Source organism: Idiotropiscis lumnitzeri, chromosome 15 (assembly GCF_059441095.1).
Source record: "Idiotropiscis lumnitzeri isolate Australia: NSW breed Sydney's pygmy pipehorse chromosome 15, RoL_Ilum_1.0, whole genome shotgun sequence".
Lineage (NCBI taxonomy): Eukaryota > Metazoa > Chordata > Actinopteri > Syngnathiformes > Syngnathidae > Idiotropiscis > Idiotropiscis lumnitzeri.
Genome location: NC_142405.1, coordinates 13667183 through 13694150, shown reverse-complemented (window position 1 = coordinate 13694150; position 26968 = coordinate 13667183). Strand labels below are relative to the sequence as shown.

The following is a 26968-nucleotide window of genomic DNA, read 5'->3' as shown; positions in this document are numbered from 1 at the left end:
AAATTCATTTTTTAGTCAAGTTGATTGTACAGCACATCAAGATTATTGACGCAGATAGACTACTACTCCATTAATCAGGTAATAAACAATAAAGGGATTTCTATTCTATTCTATTCTAAAATTAAGAATTGTTTTTGAGAACTGCTAAATTCAAAACTAGGTGTGGTTTTGAATTTGCGTAGCATCAAACGCCATAGTTGCACACGACAGATTCATCAGTATGTGCAAAACAAGTTTTAGGCAAATCCATCTTGTAGTTTCGAAGAAATAACGCTACTAGTGAATTTACATGATGCTTTAAGAAAGTCCCTGTTACCATAGCAACCAATGCTGATATTTTCGAATGTTATCTTATTTTATTTTTCTCTACAAATTAAGATTTACATGATGGATTTACATATTGTATAAAAATGTGAATATCTAAGCATCATTATTTTCTTTAAAAAAATGCTGTTCATCCATGTGTCTATTTATGCCAGTTAGGACTTCTAAATGAGCATCTTCATAAGGAATAAGTTCAAAAATTCATTTTTGTAGAGATAATCAGAAATCAGAAATCCCTTTATTGTCATTGTACTCAAGTGTGCAACGAGATAAATAATGAAGTTAAAATGCACTCTGATTTTAAGGTTATTTTCCGACCATATTTTGAATAGGCAAAAAAAAAAAACACTCAACTTGATGTGACCTGACTTGGCATTCATTACCTGTGACTTGAATGGACTTGCCCAAGACAAAATGATATGGCACTTGAAGATTAAGTCTTGAGGCATTCTTGAGGCTTGCACATGTGTGACTTGATCCCTACTCCGCTTCTCAGTTCATTTTTTCTGCTGCCATCTTCTGTTACATAAATAAAGATGAATGAATAAGACCCAGAAAAAGACACGATAGCCCAAGCCATGACATTACCACCTCTGGGTTTTATATAAGAGTTCTTATGTTTGCAATCATGAGCAGATCATTTCATTTAGGAATCTTCAGCCTTTCTATCACTTTAGTAAATGTTATTCTTTGTCGCATCTGTTCATAAGATTTTGGCCAACAATTTCTTGGGTGTGTTTCTTGACTTTTTGGTAAATCACGACCTTCCTATTCTTTTTGTTAAAGGGTGGTTTGCATCTTTGAAGCCTCTGTACTTTTGTGCAAGAAGTCTTCCACGAATATTAGATTGTGATACTGTCACTTTTGACCTCAAAAGGTTATTGCTGATCTCACCAACCTCTCATGCTTCTGGAGCAATGATGAAAGCTATACCTGTCGTGTAACCAAAGACGAGCTGCAAATGATATCAGGCACTGCCAGATATTTAGAGAAATCTTCTCAGTGTGGCTGCCTCTTTATGCTGCTACAATCGCTGACAGTGACCCTACTATGAACTCAACATATCTTGCCTTTTTTGCATGCAAAACAACTACCTACTTCAAAAGTCATATTTACTTAAAGGCTTAAGTATAACTATGCTACAAATGAAATAATCATTATCATGAATATATGGCGTTAGTACCACATCGAACAGTGGCACGAGAACTTGCCTAAAAATGCTTGCTTATTAAAAAAAAAAAAGCGGCTCATTTCAATGTATCTGCATCTCTTCCCATTAGGAATTAAAGTGATTGGAGGAGTGAAGGAACTAACTGGAGAGGAGTTTGGAGTTTATGTTAAAAGGATCTTACCTGGTGGCCTTGCTTCAAGTGATGGTAAGCATAACTTTAGAGTGTCTTTTCATTTCCTGCACGAGGATTTTTATTTTTTAATAATTTGTATAACCAAAGCGACTGCTCCTGTTTTAAAATGTTTTTTATCAGTAGATATCGAATTGCAGGTTCAGTAGTTGAATGGTGTACAAGAATAATGCATCTGGCAAAGTTGACTTTTCTGCATAAAAATACAAATTTCCCTCAGTGGTACAGAATGTTTTTAAAAAAGCTACATCATACATTTGAATTAAAATGACATTGTGTACATGACAATGGCGTTTTGACGCCTAAAAACACAATCATTTGATAACGTTGAAATAATGACTCCACTGCAGAGGTGCTTTGTGACTCAACTTTTGTACTGATGACAGATTGTCTACATATTCAAACAGCCGGATACCCTTGGCCACATTTTGATGAGCGACTTTGTGGTCATTTCATCAGACGTGTGCTGCATATTTTTGGCACTTAGGTGTAGAGAAGGGGCTGTCAACTGGTAAGCACCTAGTGGCATGTTGGTTCCGATAATGGGGAAAGACATTTGTGCGACCTGGCAGACCATGATGTATTGTGAGAGTCTGCTAAGAATGTCTGGCAGAGTAACTTCAACTACCACCTTCGGCAGAATTCACCACTTGACATTTTACGTCCATGTTGTGTGCCGCTGTCGCTGAGGCGATGGGGCCTGTTGTCCACCGTCCAGCGTCTCAGGAGGGTGGAAGAAAGGCAGCATCAACACTGTCTATTGCGATGATGGGGCGATGTGACACAATGTGAGACAATAAGAAGACCTCATCAATTTCACCTGCTCGCCTTCTTATGAAGAAGAGTCTGAGGACTCAGAGTGGCCTATTGTATTTTTGAGATTATGGTAGTCATGCTGGTTAAAAATCCTCTTGGTGGTAGAGCCCCGGAGTTGAATGAGACCTGTCTGAAGCTCTGAAGGGCTTTGGATGTTGTTGTCCTGTCTTGGTTGACGCTCTTTTTAAGAGGGGGGCCCGGAGGTTGTACTCAAACTACAGGAAGTCTCTTCAAGGGGGGTGGAGAGGAGGATCCCTCAGAAAGTCAAATATCAGATCCAGGAGTAGCAGTATAGTTTTTGTCCAGGCCATGGAAAAGTGAGTCGGCTCTACACCCTAACCAGTCTACATGTGCTTTGTGGAGACCGTGTCCTTCCGGGGGTCTTGTGGGTGGTGCTCCAGGATTATGGGCTCCCAGACCCTGTAATATGGGCTGTTCAGTTCCTGTACGACCTTTTGTCAGAGATATTACTGGCAGAAATGGTTTTGTTTACAGTGAAGGTTGGACTCTTCCAACGATGCCCTTTAAGGATTCTGTTCATAATCGTTATGCAAAGAATTTCTTGTGGTGACCGCAGTATAACGCTTCTGTTTTTTGCAGATTATATGGTTCTGTTGACTTCATCAAGCCATGATCTCCAATTCTCACTGTAATGGTTTACATCTGAGTATAAAGCAGTTGGGTTTAAAATCAAAACCACCAAATCCAGGTTCACAGTCAGAATAGGGTAGAGTGCCCTCTCTAGAATGAGTATGAGTTCCTTCTCCAAGAGAAGCAGGAAATGGACAGGCAAATTGATTAAGTGTCTGCAGTTATACCGATCCTGCATCAGGTGCTGATTTACCAGTCATTGTATTTTCCTGTCCTCAGCTATGGTCACAAGCTTTGGGTAGTGACCAAACGAACAAGGTCATGGATCCAAGCGCCTGAAATGAGTTTCTGCCACAGGGTGTTGAGCGCTCCCTAAGCCCGGTCACCCGGGAGGGGCTCAGAATAGATCATTGTCATATTTTTAGCTTTATTTAATTTGACACATTGGGATCTATTTTTGTAAAAGGTCTCGTTACTCCTGTTTGGGAATTTGGTTCACTGCTCTTCAATGCTGGGCGTTCTTCCATAGCAATGGCGCTTCCTTTGACATGTGCTTGCCACATCTGACAAGTTGGTGACAGAAATTCACCCACACTATATGCCAACTGAAACTAGGCCAAAGTTTTGGCGATTTTGGCAAATTTGATCGGGACAAATTCTGCGCTCCACCGATGAAATGATCAGGGTGGAACGCAGTCTCCAAGATCCCACTTGACAGTGCGGGTTAGAAATATCCCTAGCCAACTTCCCATCATTTTTCTGTAGGGGTGTGTGTGCAGTTCCTCATAAACATTACACACTTTGCTTGCTTTGACTTCCTAGACGTGAGAAAAGAAGTTTCTTCCACCGCCATGTCAATGGCTGTCAGTGCACCCCTCACTCACTGCATGAGTGACTTTGATTGACGGCGAACCAAGGCGCGTAACGTCCACAACAGCGATAGCAGGCCATTTTTCATCACGCCAGGCTGTGCACATGTGTGAAAATTTCAACATTTATTCTAACGTGCCTCACGCAGTTATACAGGTTGCCATGCCCAAGTTGCTCCGGTCATGAAAATAAAGCCAATTATCTGGCAGTGCAGTGATTTACGGTTCGTAAGTCTGTCTCCCAGTCGTGAGGTTCTGGGTTTGAATCCGTTAGGTTTCATTTTTCATGCATGCTCCGGTGTTTTCTCTGCTTCATCTTCCACACTGCAAAAAATGAATTGTCCCATATTTTTGGTGGGATTGGTTGTTTGCCTGTGACTGACTCGTGACCAGTCCAGGGTGTGCAGTATCCTACCTCTACCTTTTGCCCTAAATCATCTGAGATTGGCTTAAGTTCAAGGATGACCCTAATACGAAGAAGTGGTGTAGAAAATGCCTTGAATGGATATTATTTATCAAGCTTACACCTTTCTAGTATTCAATGTTGTACTGTATTTTCCATGAAATGTATTCCAATTATGAGGTATTGATATATTGTGAACTTCTTCACCCCTAACAGGATAAAAAGGCTTTAATCACATGCAAATCTCTTCTATACTTCCAGCACAAATCTCCTAGTTTATTCTCACCTGCATGATTATGCATGAGCAATTTTCTAATATGTTAAAACATGTGCCCTGGAGCGCGCCTCCAGTATGTTTCGGTCTCAAATCTCAGACTGACAATGCGCTCTCTTTTTCCCCATATTTTTATGCTGGTTGTGAATCAAACACAGGTCCTCTAAGACGGGCTCTATTTTAATCACTCGGCCACATCTCCCAGTAGAAATACTAGTTAATGAAAAACAAATAATTCTATATACTGTAGATTTGTTCACACTGATATATAATAAATATAATACTACTGATGCTCCAACGGTTGAGCTGTAATAAACAACCTATTCTGCTTCTGACAGGAAACCTGTTGCCAGGAGACCAAATCTTGGAGGTTAATGGGGAAAGTCTAATAGGTGTCACAAGTGACAGGTAAAGCAGTAAAAGCGGACTACCCATTTTCATGTAGTATTATCATTTACATTGTATAATATCATCTTCTGTTCACCAGAGCTGTGGACATCTTGAGAGCAGCTTCTGCAACCAGTCACATGCGACTTCTTATCGCCAGGGATGAGGAAGCAAAGTAAGAAGAGCGTCGTGTAGTTTTATATAAGATACTGTCCATGCATTTATTGGTTGCTCATCGTGCTTGTCACCTCAAAGTTCAAATGGAAAAAAAGTTTCTTTAAATTAAATGCAGGTTTTGCTTGCTTACATTGATTGAGTTTTCACTAATCATTTCAAGGAATACGGTCTTCTTTAAACAAACAACTGAGCATCGGTTCATAAAAAAAAATAAAATAGTGAATAGGCAAATTCTCGATGGGCGGAAGCTCGATAAGCAGAAGTGTGTCTTGGCAGCTTTTAGTTTTCAAAATAAAGTTGGCCGTCAAAAGTGACAATTCGGTCGTCTTTTTAATAGAAAAATATAGTTGAATATAATTGTATACTAAATTGTATATGTAGTTTTAAGTTACAGCAATGAATACATTTAAGGCAAGAATAAATTAGCTGGTGTTAACTTTATAATGTCGGCCAAAGGGAGTCTGTTAAAATAACCTTGGCCTTTTAATTCTCTTTTTATTGTAGGCTGTAATGTTTAATTGTTTGTTGGTATTTATTTTTATTTTACCCAGGAGAATTCAACTGGTCTAGCAAGGTTGAATAAACATAACAGACAAAATGAACCACATGGATGTCTGTGCATCTGTGTTTTTTTTCTAAATGTGTTTGTGACCATTTGGACTGCCCTTAAATTGTGGCATTTTGCCCTATAATCCCAAAACCCACAAACAACCTCTAGGTTGGGAAACGGCCACTCAATCACTGAGCCACGCCGCCTAAATGAATAACTGACTAATCAAACAAATGTTATTTAGAAACAATAGAGATTAAAATGTCTTTCTAATTCCAGAATAACTCAGTGCTGATAAATATAAATCAGCAACCACCTGTTTGATGTGTTTGACAAGCAGAAAATTAATATTCAGCGACTAACGTAAAATAATATTACCTAACTACATCACCTACACTTGCAGATGCACGTTTGCAGAATAACTCAATTTATGAGTGACTCCTTACTGTTATTTTAATTTACCTGCTAACATGGAGGGCTTACATTTGCTAGTATTATTTTTGGTGTCCTTTTTATGAAATAAAATTCTGTTATTTCCAGAAAACTGTCCATCACAGTCATAATGAATCAGGAACAAATTGAGTTACATTTTGCTGATCTTAATTTACTGGATAATGCCATTTTTTTTTTTTTTTTTTTTACAATGGCTTAATTTTTTATACTATCTCATAGTCCACCTCTTTCGCATGCATTGATTCACTAGCTAACAGACAATCAGTCTGATTAAGTGTCCCAGACGGCTAATGCCATTTTGCATACTTCGATCAATGGCTCATTCATTCAAATCATATCTATAATGCGCAATAACACAAAAGTATTTTAATTCTTCACAATTCTTAACATTGCTGTTTACTTAGTGTTTTTTCCTGCTTATATTATGAGTGTGTGTGCAGGATTGGTATATGTGTGCATTTTATTTCATGACACAATGGCTGTGGATGGTTCAATAAACGTTTACTTCTCCTCCTTTGCGGAGGTGACGTGTTTGTTGAGTATGTTTGCAGCTCCTTTGAGATGTTTTGCTGAATGACAGTGTTGGGACAAGAGGCAGAAAAAATATCCTGTACGATTAATTTCAGGTCTCGTTTCACCTCAAGTTGCCAAAATGTTCCCATGCATGTATGCGACTTACGTGATCCATGTGGGAGTTTCAACTTCCTCTGTTGCTGTTATAGTGATTGCGGACTAATCATGTTGCTTTAACGCGAACACAGTTTTGTTCTGTTTTGTTTTTGCCCGGCCCGAACAATGGCGCTTGATCCGTACGGATCAGAGATGAGCCATTGCACCACTAGTTGATTGTAGGAATTGAATGTTCTTTATTTAAAATTGATTATTTAAATTTTTGCATTCAGATCAATTGTCCATGTATTCTTTAGTTATGGAATTTATATTAAAAAATCTGGTGGCAGAAAATAGAGAGGTCGAAGAATAAAGTTAAAATGGCAGTAAAATCTGATAAAAAAAAGAATTCCCTGGAGTATAAACTGAACTCACGATTCCTGCTCAGAATTCAAGCTGGAGAACCACTACCACAATCAGAGATTATTCAACCAAAACATGTCTGTAGAATTATTTTTGTACAAATTTTGTGATCACCTTTGGCATAGCATAGCATCTTAGCACCATGATATAATAAGTATAATATAATAATGTAATTATAATTGTCATGGTAGGTGTTTGTTATTTTAGGTTTCGTATTTAGTTTCATGTTTTTCCTTGTTTGGTGTGTGTCTCGTGCTCAAATCTGATTGTGTTCACCTGTGCTTGTCGTCTCACTCCCTAGTGTGAAGTAATCAGATCCCTCAAACCCTTCGTGTCTTGTCCAGGTGTTCCTCGTTGTCTCGTTACTTTGTCTGTATTTAGTTCCTTGTTTGCTATCAGTTCTTGTTGGCCCGTAGTTGCTGTCCTTTTCGTGTTTGTGGCTGTTCTCTGTGGCAGTCTTGTTTTCCCAAGTCAAGTCCTTGTTTTGTTGATCCCTGTTATTTTGTGTTTCTGTATTTTTTTACTTTCCCAATGCCTTGTTTGCCTTTTTATTTTCAATTAAATTCCATTTAATTTCCCCCCGCCTCGCTTCCCTGCGTTTGGGTCTTCCCCAATCTCCACCACGCAACCTGACAATAATACAAGTAGGCTACAACAAGTTCAGGTGAAAAAAGGCACTGGCTTTCCATTCCTGACAACTGTGTGAGCCTTAACTGCGAGTTGAAAAAGCACAGATTTGCATATTTAAATATGTGAAGCTTACGGTGCTTCAGTGTGCCTGCCCAGAAATTTCCTAAATAGTTTAGTTGTCTTTCCAGGGCATGTAATCCTCAGAAAAGAGGTTCTGGCGGAGCACAGGATTTACATGTTCGCTTTTCCGGTGAATGTGTCAGAAAAAAGTTAATCATGGTGATGTGACAGTCAATGAATGTAAGATAACGAGTCTGAGTTTAGTCTCATTGGAAGCATTTCGTGGATAAATGAAGGAAAGTAGAAGAAAAAGTAAAACATGATGCTGTCAATGCCTTGGGACTCCAATGTTAAATGTATTCTTGTCTGACGTTAATACTCTTGCATAAAGCAGGGGTGTTAGTGGTGAACTTGCTCCAGTTCCCCTCCTTAGCTTTATGATGCTCTGGAATGACAGATGACCAAAGTAGGGGGAGAGTTTAGCCGCAGGCTGCTCTTCAGAAGATGAGCCTCGTGTGTTAATCTGTGATTTAACCACCCTACAGCCAAAGTATGGATATGTCGAGAAAATGGACATAGGGAGTGAGGGAATTATGTCTGAAGTTTCCTCAATTTCTCTCAAAACAAGCACTGAACACTTTATTTAGTCTGGTATGTGAGATTTTGAAAATATTTGAATGAAATGAATGTACTGATACCGTATAATCAGTCAGTTGTTGGATTATGTTTCAATTTGGGATTCAACTTTTTAAACCATCAGACCAAACAAACAATAAGTATTGGTGACTTTTGAATGTGCCTGACAGTGACGGTCTGTGCATTTCTCACCTAGGCCTCCAGTGAAGTCCTACTTAGTCCGACTTGAATAAATCCCCATCATATTACCATCATTTATGACACCACGACTGGGGAAATAATATACAGAAACGCACTCCTGAGTGAGTGTTGGACAACCGAGGTTCGCTTGAAAGGTCCGTCTAGAAAATGGCCTCGCAAGTGTATCTGCAATTAAATCCAAACTTTTCCCTGCTTCGGTCATTGTGGGTTCAAAAAAGCAAGAATATATTTTAGATTTTCGAACGATAGCCAGTTCCGACTTTCTGGTGTGTTTATTCCGCATTGCGCTGCCCCCTCACAATTGTGTATCCAATCACAAAATGCGTTCACCACCTCCAAGGTAAGGCCAGCGGGAAAGCCCACCAACTCGTGATCTGATTGGCTATCGCAACCGTCTGTAAAAAGCCCTCACTCACACAGAACAGACACCCGCACAATTGTATCTGAAGGCCTCGGCCGAATAGTGAGTGCTACTGGTATTATGAAATCTGCTTGGCAATACAAGTTGGCTGAATTTTGATTGGATAAAAAACTCTAAACTAACAATTCAACACTAGGATATATCACATCAATGAAAAGAATGTGATCATGATTTCTTGATTAATTTAGGCTCGCTGAGAAGGCATTGACTAAAGACCACTGAAGTCTGAAATTGTATTTCAGTGAATAATGATAGACCTGTTCATTGACTATTTGAAAGCTCAGCACACTAGTCCATGATTAATATTTCAGAGCAGTGGTTTGTCAGTATCAGACTTTCAAAAAAAAACAAAAAACAGTCACCGATAATGAGACAATCACTGACTGGACTGTTTGTCTGTTAGCCCGTTAGCTGTTGTTCATTTCTCGCTGTTAGCCGTCACTAACTGCATTCAGCACGACTATGGAAATCACAACAACAAAGTTAGGTTAACATAAAGCAAAGCACAAATACTAGGAGCAAATACCTTATTTGAGAGCAAAGTAGGGACTTTCTCTTTCACATTTCAGACTTCCCTGATACTTCATAACGCTAACGTGGGACACCATTTTACCTCACTGTTTAAATTGAAAAAGAAAGCAAAGCATTTGGCGTGTGTAACATTATTCTTGACTTGTGACTTTTAAATGTACTTTTGATTTTAATGCCAATGACCGATGAACTCTCATTTCACACTTTGTTCCTGTGGATAGGAAAGAGTTTGCTGAGCTCTTGGAGAAATATGGCTCCAATGGTAGCACAGGATCAACACGCAACTCTCCAATACAACAAGGTAGGTCAAACTCTGCTTTGCCTAGTTTCTAATGTAGCTTGTGTTCAACTCATCTAATGATATTATGCTCATGAAATCATTGCATGTGAGAGGAAATTTCCGTGAGCATTGAACAGAGCATATTACAGCCCAAAAAAGAAAGCACTGTGTTTTGTTAAAAGTTCTGAGCCCAAAGGCTAAATGGACTCAGTCAAGCTTTAAGAATGGTTTAGGACAAGTGCAGTTGTCCGTTACACAATTGCCAACATCTGTTTCCTTGGTTAAAGAGCCAGCCAGCTGGTACAGATTTACTAAAAAGGGGTTGAAGAAAAGTACTGGGCTTGCAGCGCAGCAGGTGGAGATCTGAGATTTGGGTTTTGCATGATGCATCAAATTGCTGCTTCCCCATATTTTTGCACGCTGGGCATTGTTAGCCAATTTTAGTCAGTTGATCGAAGAGTGATGTGATTGGTGTATAATCTCACAGTACTTAACGGTCAAGTTTTCTGAGCCAACTTAAAGTTATTTGGTGAGCGTTAAACACGTAGCTGTTTGTGAAAATACATTTAACTGAACACTTGTGTCAAATCCCCCATAAAGCGATAATGTGTTCTTGTAGACAACCCGGAGAATGTTATTTATTGTATCTGCATCTATTCTACTGAATATACAGGTTAAACACAAGATCTTATACGACCGCTAACGTATAAAATAGGTCCATGTGTAAAAATTATGTCAACGCTAAAATTCACCCCCCTTGAAAGAATCTGTGATGATTTAAGGGCTTTTTTGCTCTGACTAAAACCACAGATGACACGCCCCCTTTTGGTGCATAGTTTTTTTGTTTTCTTGTTGTTTGTTTTGTTTTTTTCATCTCAGGATGTCTGCGTCATAGCAGCGAGGCAAGGTTTCCTGGCTTGGTTTGTCATGTTTGGTTGTCACCTAGTGTCTGAAACAGTGTTTACTTGCCACCAAAATTCATATGCGCATTCCTACTACTGTCCATGTCACCCTGTGAACATATAAAAGCTAGCTGCTCAACATTATGGGTTTATTGACGTCAAATGTGTGCTTCAACGAGGAAAAGCCACAATCGCCTCTCAAAATAATGTGCTGATGTTTTATTTTTTTATTATCCTACTGGTTGGATTAGATAAGAGTTGGAATGTACTTGTGAATTTTTGTGGCAATTGGTCATAGTTTTCTGACATTTAGTGAAGCTAAAATTCTGTTATAGCTCCATGGGCAGAGATGCGGGCAGCCTTGGCTGTTAGCTCCCGCGGCTTGTCGAAGCAGAATTAGCCTTTGATGGCTATCCAGTCAAGTTCACCACTTAACAGAAAGATATCAACTTCTTACTGTCCATATATGGGGCTCCGTATCTTGGACGCCCACCCACTCATGCAGTTGAGTAGGCATAGCTACACGACCACAACCAGCAGCTGATGAACCCGCAAAAAGTGCACTAGGAGATAGCATGGAGCTGGTTTAATCTGTGTTGAATACATTAGGAGAAGGAAAAAGCTTTTAAAAACTCGCGCCGAGAGTTGGTTGGAAGTGTTCAGGAAGAAAGACGCAGGAAGTGAGGACAGTCACATGACTGTCACATGTAATTATCTCATCAACGTTATGTCTAAAATAGTCAAATAATGGACTTATGACTTCATCAATAATTCTATCCCAAGTCTATCATATTGACATCTATAAACAATTTGACAAACCACTGTGTATCAGCCATTGTGGACAGTCCCCATAGAATCATGGAAAAGAAACATTGCAATATTTGTGTAATTTAGCCGGTTAGTGGTCGCAAGTGTGACGATGAACATGCATTTACTCTACGCACTGTTCTTGTTGTGTTCATTGAACATTCAGAGTGATAGTACCTTCCTAATTAATTTCCAGCCTCCTGGTGCCATGAGGACTGGCGTGATCTTGAATCATGTGGAAATTGGTAGATTGGGTGCCGGAATGACACCCCAATGAAATGTGAATCTTCTTTATCAGCATCTGTCCTATCTTGGAATGTCACATTTTTTTTAAAAGGAGTGTCTTTCTTTGTCTACCTTTGGTGTGAGTTGCAAGAGGGGGGTCACTGAGGCATCCGCAAATGTCTGCGGCAGCCATGTTAAACTTAGGGAGACGGAGGAATTTGCCGTTGTGTTGTTTGGTCTGTTATGATATGGAATTAAATCTTTATGATTTGATTTTTAGTGCAACTACTATGAAAGTTTTCTCCATATTTAACCTTTTTCCATTATTTCAAATCGCAAGGAGGTCGCTACCTGGAAAGTACATCATCTGGTTCCTCATCTCGCTCCCAGAGTCCTTTGTTGTTAAGCCCAGCTGGCTCTCAGAACATGTACAACAACAGCGGACCTATGCTGCGCTCACTCAGGTCAGATTAGTTCGGACTGTAACACTTTCCTATATGTTTCCAAAAATATACCCCGTTTTTTAACGTTGATCTGCTGATGTACTTATGTTCACAGTCACCCGGGGGAAGGAGTGATTCAACTCATTTCTGTGACTCGATCCAGCAGTATGGGCATCACCCTGGGAGGTGGCTCCAACCGCCCTGATGGCCCAGCAGTTTTCATCCAGGAAGTGTTGTCTGGTGGCGACTGTCACCGGGTGAGACACATGCATCTTCCCAAACTCAGATTACTAAGAGGAGAGGCAGGAATCTACCATTGTCATAAATCATAAATTTTGGGTCTGTGGATCCCCCAAAACAATACAACAAAAAGTAGGAAGACCAAATTAAAGAGCATGTAGAACGTTTGTACAAGCAAATGTGCTAGCACAACAAAAAGCAACACAGCAAATTTGGTGAGATAGAGCGGACGCAGATCTATCAATAAACTAAGTTCGATAGTTCCAGCCATGGTGGGAAAAGAGAGCTCTGACGGATCTAGTAAGAGTCCTGGCGTTTTGGAACTATTTCCATTTACAGGAAGTTGGAGCCTCATAAAAAGTCAGAATGCCACTGAAAAATGTGACTACTGAAGATTTCGAAGGTTTGAATCAAATGATTGAATCGCTCACATTGGCGCAATCAGCCAACGACAGAAATTCATTCTTTTCAAGACGCAAAATGCAGCGAAGGATAAATAGATCATGTTGCTGTAAAGCCGCCTCGCCGATTTGAATCAATGCTCACACATAAATAATGTTGTAATCTCAGGTTTGGACATTACACTGAGATCTAATGCACACACAGTTACACGCCAAATCGAGGAAAAACGATCAGGAATCAGTCTCTGTGGAAGGACAGGTGTCAGTGATTTAACCTGACCTAGGCAATAATGTTGGATACCCACAACCTGGAAGCACCTCCGATTCAGTTTCAGAAAAAAAATCAAGGATGATCAGTTGAAAAAGGAAGCATTGTGGCAAACGATGCAATTACTGACAAATGCGATTTCTTGATTCTTTCGATCAAAGGGTTCAACAGACATCTAGATAAGAGGGATGGTTGCGATACAACAGATGTAGAGTGTTTGTCAAATAGTGAGTGCCATGGAAGAACGCATAGCAGGGATGAAGAAGGGAATAAATAACTGCATATGCAGATCTTTGCAGCTTTGGATTAAAATAAAATACATCAGCTGAGTCATGTTACTGATCTCCTTTTCTATGGCAAGCTGTCTAAAGTGACATCAATTATAATTATAACGGTCTGCCTATAATGTGTACAAATACGATAGCTCAGCTTTTGCCGTTTATTGTTGTTCAACTCTGTGCCTGCAAAATGCAGCAGCAGCAACGGGGCAATTCTTTAAGCAGAGCCAAGCCTTTCCTGCTGACCTTCACACTTGATCTGCTGTCTGTTCTGGGTCTCTACTGAACCTGACACCAAAACAACATGCGAGCCAAAACACATCCGAGCACTATTTAACATTCCAAGATTCACCATGGAATAAAACTGTAAATATTCATCAGATCTTGGGTGCTAACAGGATTACATTTGTCATATGGTAATTTCCTACAGAAAATCAAGGTGACACCACAGATTTAAACTACTTGAACAAATAATAGTTGCAGATTAGTGGAACAAGGGCACATGTTTAGTACACTACTGTTGATGTTCCCTGTTATTTACAATAATTCAACTTGAGCTCACAATTTATAGGTGTTGAAGTAAATTATCTGTGCCATTAGTATGAATTGGAATGTTTTAGGTTTGATTTGATTAGAGAACTCCATGGAAGTATATTGCAGAGCGATATTTATTTTGTAGGCTCTCTAGTGACAGGCAATAGTGGCTTTGTGCTGTTATGAATTGCAGTACACAGTATTTCAACACTGCAGATCTGCAGTGCCTGCAGTGAATTGGATTCATTTCTAGTGAGCTGTTGGATTCCGCCAAGGCTGACATTCGCCACAGAGTCTGTTCAGAAGATTTGTGGACAGAATTTCTCCATGTTGCCTTGGATTTTGGGAAGTCAGATTTGATGGTCTCAGTATTGTGTGTCTACTTTTTCAAAATGATCTGGTTCTGTGGGGCTTCAACAGCCTGTGCTCTTCAACTCTGACTGGAGTAGTTTGCAGCCGAGGGTGACGCAACTGATAGAATCAGCATTTCCAAATCTGTGTTCATGGTTCCCATCCAAAAAAGGGTTGCCTGCTCCAAGTGGACAACTTCAAGTATCTTGGGCTCCTTTTCATGATTCAGGGAAGAATGGACTGGGAGCCTAAATCGGTGATGCAGACTATGAATTAGACCTGTTGTGGTGAAGAACAAACTGAGCCGGAAAACGATTTACCGCCTGATCTATCTTACCACCCACACCTTTGGCCACAAATTCGGGATTGAGACCAAAAGAATGAGAATAAAAAAAGTGTGTGTCAGTCTCAATGTAAATTAGCCACATATCCTTGGAGTGGCTTACTCCGAGCTTCCCGTTCAAAGGTACATTATTGCAAACTGACTCGAATGATGTTGAAGGGGGGGGGCATCGTCTCAATAGGCCACCCACTCAGTCTTACGTGATTTGCACATACCACTGCCTTTCTTGGCTACAGCTCCTTCCACTTTCAAATCGCATCCTCCACACCTCTCTGTCGCCCACTCATCTCACCACTTGTGGCAATATGACAAGCAAATAAAGGAGCGCAAAGTAAACAGAATGCGGGAATCTTTACGTTTTTGCTCGTTATGGGCCTTCTGTATCTAAAGAAATGTTTGTTTTCTTGCTCCTTTTGTTTTTGTTGTCCTGCGCATTTTTACGTGATCTGGATTCAATTCCCACGAGCCTATGAAAATATCTGATATTAAGAATTACCTATAATATTCAATACAAGTTACAACAGTATGCTTAATGTCTATCAGTTCCAATTGTATTTACTCATTTACATTTCACTTTGGCCGCTAAATAGATGCATTGCACTGAATCTCTCTCCACACAGAAACATTTTCTCTGGGATGAGGAAGTGACGTATTTTGGCCGTTTTTTTTTTTTTCTCAGACTTTCAGTACCCAAATCCCAATACCAGATGGTGAATTGTACAGACAACTTCATCACAGACAGTATAATGCTCAGCACTGTGCAGCAACAACCAGCACTGATTTAGATTTTCTGTCCTGTTTAAAAAAAAAATTTTGAAAGAAAAATTTTTTGCTCATTTGTGTGGCAAAATTTGTAAGAACATTGCACACTACAATTAAAGGTGATCTCAACACCAACACTGAAGTCAACAAATTCAGAGTTTTCTGTGTATTCTTGTGATATTGTTACAGGCATTTGATGCCTTTGTCTGATCCTTCTACCTGCCAAATTTAAGGCATTGACTTTTTGGGTTGATTGCGCAGGATGGACGTCTGCGGCCAGGAGATCAGCTCATTGCCGTTAACAAGGAGTCCTTGATTGGTGTTACCCACGAGGAGGCCAAAAGTATGCTAAACAAAGCCAAATTCAGGTGGGTGGAGCTCAGACATCTCGCCACAGATAATTTATTGTCCATAGAGTAATGTGTGACCAATTTATCTGTTATATTCCCAGTCAAGAAAGTGCAGTGGAGATTGCTTTCATCCCAGGTAAAGGACTTTTCCAAAGCAGTACATCTCTTCACAATGGGGTTCAGCGGGCAGCAGCCAACAGTTTCAACTCTGGACGTTTAAAAGTCCACATCAGATCACCAGAGGTCAGCTCACAATTCTGGACATCCCATCCAATTTAGTTTAGACATTTGCTTTGTTGCAACTTTCTTTTATTTAGTAAGAAAGCAAGGAACATTTCAGTTATTTTGCGCAAGCAAACACATTTTAAGTATCTATATGTAATATTGGAAGAATGTTTTTTTTTTTTTTTTTAAGCAGGCCGATTGAATCTGTCGTCTTCACATCATTGCATTCACTGCTGCGGAAAAACACACATTGAACTTTGGAGGCTTTTCAAGTTATGGAGCACACCAACATTATGCCCCCAAATACTGAGAAAAGGCCGATACTCAAAACAAAAAAGAAAAAACAGTTTTGGTTAGTTTTTGTCTCCAGTACCACAAAACATACAAACCTAGACGAGTTGATTTTGCTTTCTTTTCTGTTGAAAATTTTTTTTTTCTATTTTTTTTATGGAGTTACTTTTTGTATTTGTGTGTGTGTGTGTGTGTCTCCGTTGTAGATCTGTGCAGAGGAGCCCGCCCCAGTGTCCTCACCATCTCCTGACATCTGTCCGCCGGATATCCACATTTCAGGTCTCCGTACATATTATGTCCCCCATGGAGCGCTGAAAGCGACAGTTCTAAAACTTTTCACCCAAATCTATCAAACTTCAAACTTTTGGAAAACATGCAATTGAAATAGAAAGTCTGTAAAATTATGTTACAATGCAAGTTTACATAGTGTCTTTCAGTTGAGACTTGCTTTGGAAAGTGTTTAAGAGTATCACCGTCTGGAGAACTCACTTTTATACAAAACAAGACAGTGTAAGTGATTTTAAATCAGCGATAATCCGCCACAGGAAGTAGTGCACTTTTTCAAATAACATAAGTACTAAGTTAACTTTAGAATATTTTAATTTTAATTATACTTTATATAGCAATCATCATTTATTTTGGTTCACTTACCAATTTTTCTTTGGTTCTTTAAATTAATATCCGCTCGCAAAACACTTACAAATGGAGAAAAAGCGATTCCCCCACATATCTACCTCTGTACATTTCAGACCATCCTTCCTCTGATCCTGGCCCACACTGACATAAACGAGCAACATATTAGAAAATCTCTTCTGTACTGACTGTTACTGGGTCACTCGGAGTTCACTTTCATTTTTCAAGAATTTCAGAATATTGACATATTGCCAGCTGCAGGAGCCTAGATTGCCAAAAAATTGCATATTGCATATATTCCAAGTTCTCTGCGAAAAGGAAAGGGGCCAGTGAAAATCGGCTCTGGCACTCTCTCAAAGTGTGAAGCCCGTGAATAATAGGGCTGAAATAGATGTTGCCTTCTCCTTTTTTTTTTCGTGTGTTCCTTTGTGTTTACTGATGGAGGAAAGTAGTCTTAACCCCCTTCTAATACATTTCGTGTTGCTTTAAGACAGAGGTCATGTTTTTAATTAGGAAATTATTCATTTTATTTGAAAATGGAAAATGCATTTTATTTTAGTTCATGTTTTTGCAGCTGTTTTGAAAAGTAGATTTTGATTTGAATATTATCACTTGTGGCCTTACTGTCATTAAAAAGACATTTGACGGCCTTTAATATTCCTATTTGAGTAGCCCACGTGTAGAGTTTTCACATACCGTGAATTTGTTTGGGTGCCACAATAAAAAAAATCCAGAGGACAGTGAGTAGAAAATATTTTTTTAATTTACCATAACATACACTAATTTCATTCTCTTCATCATAATTGATCTCTTTAACACAGCTTGGATTTATTGGTTGATTGATTGATTGATTATTCTGTCATTATTCAACAGTCATACAGATTGGTAACAGGATGGCCAAAGAACAAGCAAAAGGCTGAACAAGAATATGTTCTATGCAGCTCCACTTGTCAAAAGAAAGCATTCTAATTAATATTGCGTTTGTGGAATATGAGTTAAGCGGTAAAATCCAACCGTTTTTGTACATCTCCGGGTGGCACTTAGTGTTGACTGAAAATGACATCACAGTTGGTCAGGGCCACGATGACAACCAATCACGGCTCAATTTTTCCTGAAGCTGAGTCATAATTGGTCGTTAGCTGAGCCCTGAACAACTGTGATGTCATTTTCAGTCATCAGAAGTGACTAAATGGCTGCCCCCAGAAATGGCTAGAAATTAGTGGATTTTGCTGCTTAACTCAAAGTCTTTGAAATGTTAAGATTTTCTCTTAAGGGAATGTCATTAGCACGCAAGTCCAAAAACATTCAAGCTCTGAGAATGAGGTTGATCACTAAATTGAAAAAGACGGAACATAGAGATTTGGCATTCGGTGTTGAGGACGAGATTAATGGAACGCCAGCCCACCCCTCCCCCTGGCCACCCACTCACATTGTGACCTGAGTTTGACCTGAAAAGAGTTTAATACAAGTGATTGACAGTTGGAGTTCCTGTGACATACTTGAAATTACAAAACAGTATAACCGCTTAAATCTATTACCCAGTGAGCATCTGATGCCAATTTAACATCAATATGACTTCAGTTGAAGGATGACCAGAGGATGTCAGAGTCATAATGCAATTACTAAACTAATAATTTAACAAAAAATATAAATAGTTACATATTGGTCAAAAGTCATAATCCGTTTCAGACTGGATTGTTTTTGTTGAACAGTCACTTAAGTAAAATTGGTCAACTGCTTTTGCAGCGTTACATTCATGCAAATGGAGTGGGCCTTATATGGTTAATATGTCTGTATTTATATTTTTCCTCCAAATAGCCAAGCAGACAAATATCTCCAATGGTAAGGGTCACATGTGGGTCCCAGCACCCAAACATCCCATCCCAATCCTATTGACCAGGATTACCGCAGTCAAGGTTATTTTCTAGGTGGTCTGACCCCATAGCTTCTTTTCCGGCTCTTATTGGTTAAGCCAGTTGCTAGCTGTGACAGATGTCAGCAGTTTCCAAAGAGGTGCCAAGATACATGTGCTGAAGCAAAACACACGGTGGGTGGAGGGGGGGGGGTTGTTTGCACTCATTTAGTGCAGTCTATTTTATGAAAATGTAAATTTGAGAATCATCTCATGTCTGGGCGTTACTTAAAGGACCACAACACAAAGTAGATGCAAAAATACTTGCAAATACACGCTCATCTCTTTAAGATGATCTCACTGACAGCCTTCTTGCAACACTGTCTTTGTCACCCATCCCGAGACACAGCAGGGCAACAGCTCATCAGTGGTGTGCAATCCTGTTAGGAAGATAAACAGGCATGTGCCGTCATAGGTAAAGCCCTACATACACGCGACTGTTTCAACAGGAAGGTTTACGATCAGTCATTAACACAATTTCATTTCTCCTGACATTTCTCTCTTATGTTTCAAATCTAAAACACGCGTAAAGATTCCATTTATGTGTTGAGTAAGCAAAAAAGAAGATCAGGCAAGATAGAAATGAGCAGAAATAGACCGACCAGCTCACACAATCTAAATTGAATTTAGCTTAAAAACGGGTTGAGAATAGTACATTTACGATCAATACTTGCTGTAATTTCATGAACAGTCACAGGTGACATAGTTCAAAGTGCAAAGTATTCATGTAAAAATAAATGACCCTTTGTGGTTGTTTTCACCTTAAATTGTATGAAAGAAAAGCTAATGCTATGGATTGTGTGCGCAAGCAGGATTTAATGCCCAGATTGTTGTCACGGCAGCAGGTCTGTCAGTCATCACTATCGGTTAGGGGTGGAACGGTTTAATTCCTTTGGATGGGAAGAGGCAGGTTTTCGCTGCTATCAGGATACTCCCAGCAACAGGACTGAGTGCTTTCAACACACACGCACGCACGCGCACTTACACTCACACATTCACACACTGCAATGGCAGTAACAGTGCCATTGCCACAACAAGCAGACTCACAAATCTGGGACAGGGAAGCTCATCAAATTAGTATTAGACACTGGCTGTCTGCTCTCCGGTTTTTCACAGTGTTCCCTGGCTCCCATCTCAATAATCACTCATCCTTCCACTATCCCACTCTTTTTAATCATGTTTTTTTCATCCCACTCCCTCACGCTCATAAAATGACCCCTGATCACTGCAACTACCGACTTCCACAAAATCCAGAGACAATATCAGGTTCATCCACTTTATTAGTCCAGATTATGTAGTGATATACTCTGTCTGTTATTGCCCAATGTCCTCACCCTCTATCCCATGATAGTCCTTGTGCCACTTGTTCAACTGTATTTTCTTTTCCCTCTCTAGATTCAACCGATCAGAGGTCACCCACAGGGACCAAACCAAAGATCACTCTCGACCCCTACATTCGGCTCAAATCAGACAAGTTGGATTTGGTGAGTCCTATCAGACAATTTAAAGCAGTTCATAGGCATATGATTAAAATATCATGAGCCCATGAATAACAAAAAAATATATACAGTACATTCGACACCCTGTTACCAGCCTTCTCAACCATTTATGGGGATGCATTTCTGTCTCGTGCAACTGAGCCACTGCTGCATGTTTAGTGGTGGCTACATGTGCTCGAATGAGCCCCATGGCTACATTTGAACAACAGCCAGCGAGTGTGAAAAACTCAAGCACTCACAAAGACAATAAAAGCATAAATGGACCATACGCATGGCAACACATTAAGCATTTACAATGGAAATGTTTGACGCATACCGGCACATCCTTTGTTAAATGTGTGATATTCTGAGGTTGGGTAATAATTGCATTCAATAATTCAGTGCTGATCTTTTCAGGGTCTAAATGGCATCAAAAGTGTTTCCTTATTTAAAGATGAGACAGCTTATATGGTGAAATCCACTGATTTCAACAATTAAACACCGTCAAACAAAGGAGACAATGTTATTTCAGAAGCTGCCGGTTCCATTTTGTTAACAAGTTGGGATGGGGCGGGGTTTACCACTCTGTTATCAACTGTGTGAGCAAATAGTTCAACATTTCAAGAACAATGTTTCTCAATGTACACTTGCAATGAATTTAAGGATTTCATCATCTGAATCAAAAGATTCAAAGAAACTAGAGATATTTTTATATAAGCGGCAAGGCCGAAAACCAACATTGAATTGCCCGTCAACTTTGATCCATCACTGCATTCAAAAACTGCATCATTCTGGAACGGATAATGTCACTTGGGCTCAGAAAAACTTCAGAAAACCATTGTCAGTAACGGAGTTCATCGCTACATCTGGTACAAATGCTACTTAAAGCAAAAGCCACATACTGAAACACGCAGAAACGCTGCTGGCTTCAAACTCATCGGCGGAGGAGGACTAATACATAGTGGAAAAGTGTACTGTGGTCTGGTGAGTCCACATTTCAAATTGTTTTGGGAAATCGTGGACTCCATGCCCTCCAGTTCAAAGAGGTAAATGTCTATCTGGATTGCAACGCTAAGTTCAAAAGCCAGCAAAATGCCACAGTCGCAGCTTTCCTGGAATGACTGTATATTTTTAAAAAGGAAAACAAAAGTATTTATCAGTTTTAACGTTTAAATATCTTATCTTTGTTGTGTATTCAGTTGAGTGTTGGTTGAAAAGGATCGTCTGTTTTTATTTACATTTTACTCAACTGAATTTGAGTTTGTAAATACCTGAATAGTAAAGTATTATTGTTAACCAAAATTTAATGTGTATAGTTCTGGCTTGCCGATGGCTGGCTGCAGCTCATAAACCCATAAACATGTTTCTTTGTTGGGAAAGAAAAAAAAAAGTCTCTATGAAGTTTCCCCGATGTTTACTGTTTGTTAGCTTTAAAAAAATATATATAAAGACCTTTGATGTTTGACTTAATCTCTTTTAATGTATTCGGATTTATTGTACACAGGGAATTTCTCTCATTCTGATAAACTCGCTTGCAGCTTCTTTTTTTTTTTCTATCTTTCACTTTAGCACCCTCAGCCAGCCGCAAGCGCTCTCCTCATCTAATTATTGATCTTTCTTGCAATCTGACTCTGCCCAGCTCTTTTACACTGACACACTTCATTTGAACGCTTTATCCCATTGGCTCCTGACTCTCGCGCTTGCCTTCAAAGATCACATCGCTCTGTTTTCTTTCTTGTGTGACGAGCTGACTCAGCCCTATTGGCTGTTTGTTGTTGTTTTGTGTTTTGTCAAGTTCTCCCACAGATGGAACTGGTCCCATTTACCAATTCATTCATGAGATTCGAGAGAAAACATTTAAATATTTGATAACGACAGCTTGAGGAGGCATGATGTCTCAAAGACGGAAAGAAAATGAGAGACACAATGAAGTGGCATGTGCAATCTCACAGAAAAAAAATCGCTATGTCAGAGTACATGACAAGCTTTATATGTATACTGCAAAAGAAAAAATATATATTTTGATTAGTGCTGTCAAGTGATTAATTTTTTTAACTATTAATCACAAAAATTCCATGATTAATCACATTTTTCAACTACTATTTTTTGCAAAGCTTATAACAGATATTTACTTGAATAATATCTTGGAATTGATGCAAAATCACCAAATATGAAGTATATTTAATTCAAAGACTGTTCTAATAGCTTTCTTGGATTCTTGAATACGATTTCAATGGAGACATCTTTGCAGACATTTATTTTCAAAACATTTCTCAAAACTGCCCGCAAGCGCCACACTCCAGCAGTGTTGGTTTGCAAGGCCCAGTGGTAACTTAAACACAGTGTTTTGTTCTGAGACGTGCTAAAGACAGCTAATATGGCCCAATATTTGCAAAGTATGCAAATAATTTTTTAAGTAAATCAAATTGAGTTAACTGAGTTAAAATATTTAACTGAGTTACATTTTTTGCATTAATCACCTGAGTTAATGCTTTAATTTTGACAGCCCTAATTTTTGTTATAATTTGTTTGAAGTCTGTCTCGAAGAAAAATTCCTGTAAAGATGACTCGCTTTAGATCGTATTCAAGAATCAAAGAAAGCTATTCGAACCCGAAGTCTTTGAGTTAGATATACTTCATATTTAGGGTTTTGCATTCATTCCGAGATGTTATTCAAGTACCGTATTTTTACGGCCATAAGACGCGCTGCATCAAAGGGCGCAACACCAGTTGAGGGTGCTATTTCCGTAATTAATGCATATACTAGGCGCGCGCCGTATTACAAGGCACCAGCTCAGCTGCTCGTGCTAGCTCAGCTGCTCGCGCTAGCTCAGCTGCTCGCGCTGGTTGATGCCAGCTCACCAGAACTCAATCCCCTAAGGGATTGTTGCCAGAGGTATCACCCCATTTCAATGATAGATGTCATGAAACTATTAGGAATCACAGCCAATAACAATGACTCTAACCAATAAACGATGTCTTGGCAATAGTCTACTAGACAACGTCAGGGGAGGGACTTCACTGGTCACCACACTCCTTAGAGTCACGGTTTCAAATCAAAACCAAAAAAAGCTCAGCATACAAGCAAACAATGAAACAAAGAAATGAAACATGTTTCTCTCATGCCATCTATATACCCAAAAGAAATAAAAATAACACAAAAAGACTATAGCAATGGCTTCTTGGGAGCCACTCAGACTCAGCCAATCACATGGCTGTTTAGAGAGATGTGCTGTTGTGCTTTGGGCTTTTTGCAGTCTGTTGTCTAAACCTGGGACGTTTCTTGCTTGCAATAACAAAAATGATAAGACAGACTACAACATTGTGGACAGCTGCCCTTTTGTCCAGCTTTCTCCTACACCATCACCCAAACACCATAGTCACATAATGTATAAGTCACGGTCAATTAGAAGCATAGATTGATTCAGACTTTGTCCAGCAGGGTGTGCTAACATGCACTCTGAACAGCCCAATGAGTAAAAGGGTTGATGGTCACGAGTGACGCTTAGTCCATATAACAAGGCGCTTTGTTTGTTTTGGGGAAGATTAGGGACTTTAAAGAGCGCCCTATGGCCCGGAAAATACAGGTAATTGTCTGTTACAAGCAAGCTTCACATAAAATAGTAGTTAAAAAATGATGATTAATCACAACTTATCATGGACATTTTTTTCATTTTTTTGTGATTAATTCGTTTTTAAAAGATTTAAAATAAAAAAATATCACTTGATAGCACTAATATATATATATATATATATATATATATATATATATATATATATATATATATATATACACACACACACACACATACATACATACATACATATGGTCATGCTGATCTCAAGCTTGACAGGTGCATCGACTGTGTTTGCATTGAGTGTGCATATGTTAGCTCTGTTCATCACTTGCAGGCTCTGTCCTTTCTCGGCTTGGATGTCACAGAAGAGAAAAGAAAGAAGTTACGACAGAGCCTGACGACAGACCCGCAAGGCACTGTGGCCTATGGAGGTAAAGCCCTCATAAACACACACGCACACGTGCGAACAGATAGATGCTTCAAGTTGTGTCAACTGCAAGTGACAGATCTGTGTTGAAACGCTGTCAAATCGCAGCCTCAGTGTGATGGCGGTATGTCACTTACTGGTTGTGTCACTTGTGCGCGAAGTCACGTAGCCACAAGCCTGCTCTGTGTCTTCTGTTTTTTTCCAAAAATATGTCTTGAATTTGAAATACCTGTTACGGTATCTGAAAGGAAGGACCCATTAGCACTGATGAAAGGGAGGGATGCTCCATTCAGGGTAAACGAAGCATCAGCACGGCAGCAAGTGGGATGCTACAGATCCCCGAAGGTGACATGGAAGAAATAAAAACAAAAAAACTTGCCGTTCCCTCGCAAAGATTGTGAGATAACGCAAAGTTATTTTTTGTTTTGTTTTGTTTTAATGAGCATTTATGTACTTCCGGGTCAGTTTGGCTACCCTCGCTTCTGATGCGCTGCAGTTTGAGCGATGACAGTCCGTCAGAGATAGCAATAATCTTGGAGGAGGACTTAGAACTTCCAAGTCAGTGAAAGTTTTCCGACAAAATAGTCCTCTTTTGTTGAGTGCTCGCTTCAGATGTCTTTCACTTATTTGAAAACTCAGCAAGAACTGATTTTATGTCTTTGTATTTCAAGTCAATTTCAAAATAAAATTCAATTAAACATGACCATGGGTGAACATGCTCCATCTTTGTTGCTTTTGTTTACCCAGAAGATGACTCTGAAGTACATAAACACGCATTCCCATTCCCTTGAAAAAAAACCTTTGCAGTATCTCGCAATCTTTGGGATGGAATTCAAGATTATTTTCGAGGGAACGCAAAGTAGTTTTTTTTCCTTGCATGTCAACTCAGGGCAGGAGTGGGCAAATTACGGCCCAGGGGCCACATGCGGCGCGTTAAACGTTTTAATCCGGCCCGCTGAACTTGAAAAAAATTAAATGAATAAACCTTGTAAATGTTTTATTTTCAAAATACTGTGGTTTTTCAAAGACATATATATTGTTGTCATTCTTTTGTTCACTTTCATTTAAAATTAAATGTATTTTTTTTCCCCAACGAGGTGAGGTTACCAAAACACTCCATCCATGTGCTTGTGGTCCGGCCCCTCTGTCTAATTTTAGAACCCATTGTGGCCTGTCAATCAAAAAGTTTGCCCAACCCTTTTTTTGGGAGCTCTGTAGGATGCATCACGTACATCAATGAGCCAGAGAATAGCGACAGGTAGTACATCTAGTGTACTGGTGTAAATATAACCATCAATGCGAAGCAGACCACGGAGATCGTCAAATCAGGTGGTTTCCAGCTACAAGTACCAAGGAGTCCAAGGACTTCACCCAGAGCTGAAACACATCCTGTCTGTTGAAGAAGGCTCCCCAATCTCTCGACCTCCTCTGAAAGCTATGACATGCTGTGTCTTGAGGAGCTTTGAAGACCCACGGTGGAGAGCTCCGACATCAGTGCCCTCACATGGCTATTTATCACTTTGTCCTTGAACACTCGGTGGCCAACTGGTTCACACACCTCACGGTTTAGAGGTTGGCGGGTTCATACGCGTGTACCAGCTTTTCCGTATAGAGTATGCATGCTCTCCTCATACTTGGTGGTTTTCTCAGTGTTGAACTCCCACAAGCCAATAACATGCATGGTAGTTGAAGTGAACCCTCTAATCTGCCTATGGGTTTGAATGTGGTTGTGATAAGGGTGTACCCCGCCTCTCGCCCAAAGTCAGCTGGGATAGGCCCCAGCACACCCACTACCCTTGTGAGTATAAGCGGTACAGAAAATGGAAGGATGATATGGCATGACTCCTTCTTGTGACTGGCTCCTAGTCAGCCGTTGCTTCATTCATTCTGAGGCTTCAAAATTAGCCATTTGGTTTGATCTGAAACATTTAAGTGTAATAAAGATGCGGGGAAATCAGGAAGTGGATGTTTGAGTCAATTCTTTGTCATAGTTTATTTTGTGATTTAACAGGAGTGAAAAAAGCACAAATCCATCAATGACTTTTGGCAGGTGGCGATGCACCTCGACTGCTATTATGACAAAGTATATTAATATTCACATTCACACCTATGGGTTTATAGAGTCTTCAATTGAGTTAACATATATGTGAAAGGAAATTCCCAGGAAAAAAACCCCATGCAAGTGCAAGGAGAGCATGCAAACTCGACACAGGAAGGCCTGGGCAGCAAATACACGCAAGCGGGAAGGCAGCACCCCTCCTCTGAACATGTACTCACGGTTCATTGCGACGTTAATATTCAAATAGAAGTTACATTTCCAAAGCATTTTGAAAAAAAGCTTACTTCTGACATTCCATCTTCCAACTTTGTCAGACTTTGTTGAGGCCACACGGACCATTTTCCAAGACAACTTGGAGGAGCTCAGCTTAGGGGCAGGTCCTTTCATGTTCTCCTATCACGAAGCAGCCAGTCTGATGGACACGTCGGCCTTCCACTCCCCGGTAAGCATTCATCTCATCTTTCC

At 39.7% G+C, this 26968-nt stretch overlaps 1 protein-coding gene across 3 annotated transcripts in view; it reads left to right on the top strand.

Moving 5' to 3' along the window:
- The window catches only part of LOC148323013 (syntaxin-binding protein 4), a 48849-nt gene that overhangs the window by 12653 nt on the left and 9228 nt on the right, over positions 1-26968 (top strand). For all 3 annotated transcript variants that reach the window (XR_015846600.1, XM_088316248.1, XM_088316249.1), the window contains exons 3-14: positions 1605-1700; positions 4977-5046; positions 5126-5200; positions 9938-10017; positions 12271-12394; positions 12489-12630; positions 15812-15918; positions 16002-16143; positions 16623-16695; positions 20357-20445; positions 24352-24448; positions 26818-26945. Coding sequence is in view for 2 of the 3 variants with exons in the window: in XM_088316248.1 (XP_088172374.1) it covers positions 1605-1700; positions 4977-5046; positions 5126-5200; positions 9938-10017; positions 12271-12394; positions 12489-12630; positions 15812-15918; positions 16002-16143; positions 16623-16695; positions 20357-20445; positions 24352-24448; positions 26818-26945 (1223 nt within the window). In the remaining variant the exon portion in view is untranslated. The remainder of the gene's footprint in view (positions 1-1604; positions 1701-4976; positions 5047-5125; positions 5201-9937; positions 10018-12270; positions 12395-12488; positions 12631-15811; positions 15919-16001; positions 16144-16622; positions 16696-20356; positions 20446-24351; positions 24449-26817; positions 26946-26968) is intronic.